The sequence below is a fragment of the Sinocyclocheilus rhinocerous genome, unplaced genomic scaffold (assembly GCF_001515625.1).
Source record: "Sinocyclocheilus rhinocerous isolate Xijiao unplaced genomic scaffold, SAMN03320098_v1.1 scaffold3797, whole genome shotgun sequence".
Taxonomy (NCBI): domain Eukaryota; kingdom Metazoa; phylum Chordata; class Actinopteri; order Cypriniformes; family Cyprinidae; genus Sinocyclocheilus; species Sinocyclocheilus rhinocerous.
In genome coordinates, this window is record NW_015645539.1 from 209,119 (window position 1) to 216,281 (window position 7,163).

The 7,163-nt window shown below is 34.2% G+C and overlaps 1 protein-coding gene across 2 annotated transcripts in view; it reads right to left on the reverse strand.

Annotated features, from left to right (window-relative positions):
* Positions 1-1,853: 1,853 nt before the first annotated feature.
* Positions 1,854-7,163, reverse strand: part of arhgef3 (Rho guanine nucleotide exchange factor (GEF) 3) — a 57,053-nt gene continuing 51,743 nt past the window's right edge. For both annotated transcript variants that reach the window (XM_016509954.1, XM_016509955.1), the window contains 2 exons: positions 6,653-6,839; positions 1,854-2,395 (listed from right to left, as the gene is read on the reverse strand). In XM_016509954.1, coding sequence (XP_016365440.1) covers positions 2,166-2,395; positions 6,653-6,839 — 417 coding nt within the window. In that variant the 3' untranslated portion in view covers positions 1,854-2,165. The remainder of the gene's footprint in view (positions 2,396-6,652; positions 6,840-7,163) is intronic.

A 7,163-nucleotide genomic window follows, 5' to 3' on the forward strand; every position in this document is an offset into this window, starting at 1 on the left:
GAAATAAATTACAGTTTAAATAGTGCTGTCAAATGATTAATCGCGTTCAAAATAAAAGTTTTTGTTTACATAAATTGTTTGCGTGCTGTATATTTATTATTTATATATAAATACACACACATGCATGGATATATTTACGAAAAATATGTTATGTTTACATATTAAATATATTTATATATAATATAAATATATACATGTAGATATTTTCAAAATATATACTGTATGTGTGTGTATTTATAAATACATAATAAATATACACAGTACTCATACATATATTATGTAAATAAAAACGTTTATTTTGGACGCGATTAATCGTATGACAGCACTAATTAAAAAAATATATTCAAATATTAAACAGCTATTTTGAATTGTAATATTATTTCACAATTTTACTGTTTTTACTGTAAATTTTATTTTTAAAATGAAGCCTTGGTAAGCATAAGACACTTAAAAAAAACATTGAAATAATATTACGGGCTCCAAACCTTTGAACAGTAGTGTACGCAGTCAAATGTGTAAGAAGAGCATGGTAGCAGGAACACGCTGAACTTTGAAAGGTAGTGTATTGATCGTCATATAGAGCAGGAGCTAAATGTGTTTTTAACATTTGGCTCCCCGAGGTCCTCATTATGAAGATGTGATACACAGCACTAGAGGGACTCGGCAGTCCCTGAACATTGTTTTCCACTGTGTTTAAAGACGGTAAACATTCAAAGCTGAACTTAAACTTCACACCTTTGCATCAAAACATTTCCTACACTGAAAGCCAAGCGATTCTGAGCGTACATTACTACCCCCTCGAATAACTACAATGCTCATCATTTATACCATTACATAACAATTCACAACAAACATTATGTGAAGGAGAGAAATATTCAAGGTTTTTAAAATGTTTATTTGATTTTCTTCATTTTGTTACACACTGTCCATCAGCCAGTCTCTCTCATGTATTAAACATGCATTTCCACCTCAGTTTACCTTCAAACTCTTCCATATGGCCCTGTGCGCTTTCTTTTCTCATCTACAACATTTCTACAACATATAACCTCACATTTCCTTTTAATCCAACAGCAACCAAACTATAAATAAACATCTTATATCATACATTTCAATACAATACTTTCAAGAGAGAAAAAAAACAAACAAGAAATGAAAAATGTAAATGTAACAGAATAAAAGACTTTTATAAACTGAACGCTGCACATCTGACAATACTGAAAACCACCAGACACGTTTTTGGCACAGATTGTTCTCTTTACAGCATAAGTTGTCGGTTTTGGCGGCGCACACAAAAACACTATGACAGAGATTTGCGCTGATCTGCATGGCACAAGAGACGTTCTGTTGACGCTAACAAACTGCTACAGAAGAGTTTATGTACAAAACTGATATTTCCACCACAATGTCAATCCTCCAGAACTGAGCTCCTTTCAAAGTGCTTCACAGAAATCATTCGTGGATTAGTTTTAATATTCATCATTGGATCTGGCTCTGACATCGACTGTGTGCTCAGACATACTCTATGAGATGAATATGTGTGAATATGCTGTCAAACGATTAATCGCGATTAATCGCATCCAAAATAAAAGTGTTTGTTTACATAATATATGTGTGTATATTTATAATGTATATATAAATACAAACATGCATGTATATATAAGAGAAATATGTTGTTTATATATTAAATATTAAATATATAAAATATATATAAATTTATATATAATATAAGAATATAAATATATAAATGTATATACATGTAAATATTTTCAAAATATATACAGTATGTGTGTGTATTTATATATACACACCACAAAAACGTTTATTTTAGATGCGATTAATCGCGATTAATCGTGTGACAGCACGAAATACTGTGATCGCCCTTTACTCGTGAAAACATTCGACTGGTCATTTTTTATTAGTGATTATACGGAACGAACGTGGAACAATATTTCACCTTTTACACCGACGTGACTGTTTTCTTGCGCAGACAGCAGTGCATTTCAGTTGCAGACAGCGAGATTAAAGTGAAACGGTGGACCCAGATGCTCAGTTTCTGAACGATTGCCACGAACAAGCAAGGCACAGAATAACACAGAACCATGGACAGCAGCGTCAGTCTCCGAGAAGTGCTTCCTTTTCTGCAACACAATACTGAACAGGATGGCTCATGTTTTCACAGGCGTGAGGGTTAGGTCTGTCGGGTCCATCTGTGGGCACTCGGCGCTAGCGTCAGCACTGCAGTCTGAGCACCGAGCTGCTGTCTGTGGGTTCACAGCTTCTTTGGCCTGTCGAATGCAGTTGAGCCACTGCTGTTTATTGAAGGCATCGCTGGCCTGGAAGCAGTGCGTCTGCAGCTGTCCTCCGCTGCGAAACGCCACCCGGAAAAAGTTCTTGGCTGGAGGGAGACAAACATGTTTACAGCAGCTCTTTAGGCATCTGTAGTTCTGTGCAAAGCATTCACAGCATGTAGATTAAGACGGGGATTTTTGATGCCTGGGACTCCAGATACACTACTGGTCAAAAGTTTGGAATAATTCCCCAATAATTCTTAGAATTAAGTCTCTTCTGCTCACCAAAGCTGTATAAATATAAATATTTGCTGTAAAATAATATATTTTAAAAGAACAGTTTTCTATTCCAATATATGTTCAAATGTAATTTATTTCTGTGATCAAAGCTGTATTTTCAGAATCATTACTCGAGTCTTCAGTGTCACATGATCTTCAGAAATCAGTATAATATGACGATTTGCTGCTCAAGACACACTGTAAAACACAGATTCCCTCACATATAGAGCCAGATGCTTGCGTCGTGTGGCGCGCATAATTCAAGACTGTACCCATCCTGGAAACATCCAGTTTACACTGCTACCTTCTGGGAGGCGCTACAGGGCTATCCAGGCCCGCACCTCCAGGCTTAAGAACAGTTTTTATCCACGTGCCATTAGAGAACTAAATGCATAATTACAATGGACTTTTTCTAATACTAATGTTTGATGTCTTTATATTCTTTTGTATGTTTCTTACCACATACAAAAGACGGCCTTTGGGACAAGACCACGGGAGTCCTCTGCACAATCTGACTCTGCTGCAGCCTAGATTTAAACTGGGTTTGTCTGGCCAGAGGAGAAAGACACACTATTTCCCCATTTGATACTGTAAAGCTGCTTTGACACAACTTGCATTGTAAAAAGCACTATATAAATAATGGTGACTTGACTTGACTCGACAAGGAGTTGCATTTGAATTTCATTGTACAATTGTGCAGAGCCGGACTGGGACGTACATATTAGAACACCGTACATATTAGTACCTTAGAGTAGTAATTCATACCCTTAAGGTACTAATTTGTAGGCCTGCCTATTAGGGGTAAAAAAAGGAACAAAGATGTCCTTTTAAGGGTCCTGTTCCAGTGACAAGCTGTTGTACCCCAAAAGGTGCAATTTTGGCCCCTTATTTCCTGTATATAGCCTATACATCCACAACCATTTCTGAAACCAGACAACCCTATTATTTGTATGGCCATCACATAAAAAAGGTCTAAATCCTTAGTCATTTTTTACATTAAAAACAGAATAGAAGTCTCTTCTGCTCACCAAGCCTGCATTTATTTGATCCAAAGTACAGCAAGAGCAGTAATATTGTGAAATATTTTTACTATTTAAAATAACTGCTTTTGATTGGAATATATATTTAAAACGTAATTTATTCCTGTGATCAAAAAGCTGAATTTTTATCATTACTCAAGTCTTCAGTGTCACATGATTCTTCAGAAATCATTCTAATATACTGATTTGTTGTTCAAGAAACATATTTGTTGTTATTATTATTATTATTATTATTATTATCAATATTTAAAACAGTTGAGTACATCAGGATTCTTTGATGAATAAAAAGATCCAAAGAACAGCATTTATCTAAAAAATAAAAAGATTTTGTAATGCACTATACTTGGAGTCAGTATAATTTTTTTTGGGGGGGGGTTATAGAAATTATTACTTTTATTTAGCAAGGATGCTTTAAATTGATCAAAAGTAACTGCTTTCGATTGGAATATATATTTAAAATGTAATTTATTCCTGTGATCAAAAAGCTGAATTTTTATCATTACTCAAGTCTTCAGTGTCACATGATTCTTCAGAAATCATTCTAATATACTGATTTGTTGTTCAAGAAACATATTTGTTGTTATTATTATTATTATTATTATTATTATCAATATTTAAAACAGTTGAGTACATCAGGATTCTTTGATGAATAAAAAGATCCAAAGAACAGCATTTATCTAAAAAATAAAAAGATTTTGTAATGCACTATACTTGGAGTCAGTATAATTTTTTTTTTGGGGGGGGGGTTATAGAAATTATTATTTTATTTAGCAAGGATGATTTAAATTGATCAAAAGTCATGATAAAGACATTTATAATGTTACAATCATTTCTCCGAAGTACAGCAAGAGCAGTAATATTGTGAAATATTTTTACTATTTAAAATAACTGCTTTTGATTGGAATATATATTTAAAACGTAATTTATTCCTGTGATCAAAAAGCTGAATTTTTATCATTACTCAAGTCTTCAGTGTCACATGATTCTTCAGAAATCATTCTAATATACTGATTTGTTGTTCAAGAAACATATTTGTTGTTATTATTATTATTATTATTATTATTATCAATATTTAAAACAGTTGAGTACATCAGGATTCTTTGATGAATAAAAAGATCCAAAGAACAGCATTTATCTAAAAAATAAAAAGATTTTGTAATGCACTATACTTGGAGTCAGTATAATTTTTTTTGGGGGGGGGTTATAGAAATTATTACTTTTATTTAGCAAGGATGCTTTAAATTGATCAAAAGTGATGATAAAGACATTTATAATGTTACAAAAGATTTCTAATTCAGATAAAACCTGAAAAAAAATCTAATCTGTTTTCAACATAATAATAATAATAATAATGTTAAATGTTAATAATAAATGTTTTTTGAGCATGCTGAAAATTCAGCTTTACATCACAGAAATAAATTACATTGTAATAGAAATATTTCACAATATTACTGTTTTTGCTATATTTTGGATCAAATAAATGCAGGCTTAGTGAGCAGAAGAGACTTCTTTAAAAAACATTAAAAATCTTACTGTTCAAAAACTTTTGACTGGCAGGGTATTAAAACACAATTTCTAAAGTGCCTAAATGTCAAAATTAGTAGAATATATTTGTTGAAAAAGTCTAATACACTATTGAATTATTAGGCTGTGAGCCTGTTACTCATATTATTTTTGTGTTGCTGTCTCTAGCTCCCTCCCTCCTTGTATAATAAATCCATGTGAATATCTGTCTCTGCTAATTTTTTTAATGTAACTTTACAATCGATATTGATGTCCTTTAGCACAATATTCTGAATGATGATAATAATGGGGTGCTACTGTACTGATACTAGCAGTTTAACACTCAACTACGTTAATAAAGACAACTAGCGTATTTACAGATGAAACTGACCTGCACTTGTAGCCCTGAACAGGTCAGTGATGTTGCTACATTTCACTGCTTCTTCTGGCCGCTTCCTCTCTTTCATCGAGACCCGCACATCGGTTCTGTTTGGAATCGTTTGACGGAAGCGCGGAACACAAGTGAGCTGATTCGTAAAGCGCAGCGCTGACAATCAAGACTAACCGATTTATGACTTATTATCGATTTATTATCGAATGAAAAAATCGGAAATGATCACTTTGGTACATTGAGAAGGCGTAAATAGAAAACATTAATAATAATAACTAAAAAATAAAAAATAAAACAGGGCAGCGGGCCAAATCAGCCGCCAGGCCACCGGGATTTCTGCCGGTGCTCCCGATGGCCAGTCCGGGCCTGCAATCGTGCAATGACAATAAAGTATTCAATTCAATTTCTAATTATTATTATATTATTATATGTTAAAAACAAGTTATTGCTGCTTAATATTTATGTGGAAACCCCAAACTTTTAAATGGTACTAGTTTAAATAGAATTTCATCAATCAATCAATCAATCAATCTTTTCAGTAAGTATGTTACAAAAATGTTACAAAAGATTTCTATTTCAAATTCATGCTGTTCTTTTGAACTTTTTATTCAAATAATCCCGAATCATGGCTTCCACAAAAATGGTTAAGTAGCAAAGACTGTTTCCAACATTGATAATAACAAGAACCACTATTAATAATTTGGCACCAATAATAATGAATTAATAATCAACAAATCAGCCTATCATATGTGAGCAAATTCAGATTTGTCATCACAGAAATAAATTACATTTTAAAATATAACAGTTCTTTTAAACAGTAATACAATTTCACAATATTCATATTTTACAGAATTGTTTGATCAAATATATCCCTTTTTGATGATTTATCAAAATAAACAACCAAAGTTTTGACCGGTAGTGTAAGATGATCCCCTTACAAATGGCCCTCTTCCTAAAATATAAAGGCAGCTATATTTTCATGCATAAAGACTAAAGATGTCACTTTCTCGAAACATTCCCGCAGAAATCCCGCAGGATTTCCCAGACCTCAGTTTGACTCATTCAGAATTTGTTTGCTATCACACTGTAAATACCCAGGCCATTTTTGTGCGGTGTGTTAATATTCTGGGCCTGGTGAGTTTGGGACTCACTGCGCTCGCTGTTGCTGAAGGCTCCTCTGATGGATCCTCCGAGGCGCATCTCTCCGTCCTGCAGGTCTTCCCACTCCAGATCTCTGACGGGGATGGGCTGCCGGTGAAGCTGATAGCACAGCTGCTCATTCTGGGTGACGGCCCGGGTGACCACCAACACGTCCTGAAACAGGAACACATGCAGCTTCTGCAGAAACACAGAGATGTGATTCAGTACGGAGTACAGCTCCTTAAAGGGTTAGTTCACCCAAAAATGAAAATTAGCCCACAAATTACTCACCCTCAAGTCATCCTAGATCACTTTAATCTAGCTTGCGCTCAATGTTGTACACGGAAGCAGTTCCGGGCGGATGACGTATGAGGTCAGCTTTGTGCATGCGCCGCTCAGAAGTGACGAACGCGGAAGCGCAGCGGAGAGATCAAAACAAAACAACGGTCACTAATTAGAAGTACAAAACGAGGATTTCACTAAATAATTATTTTTTATGGATGGGCGCTTTTTATTTAACTT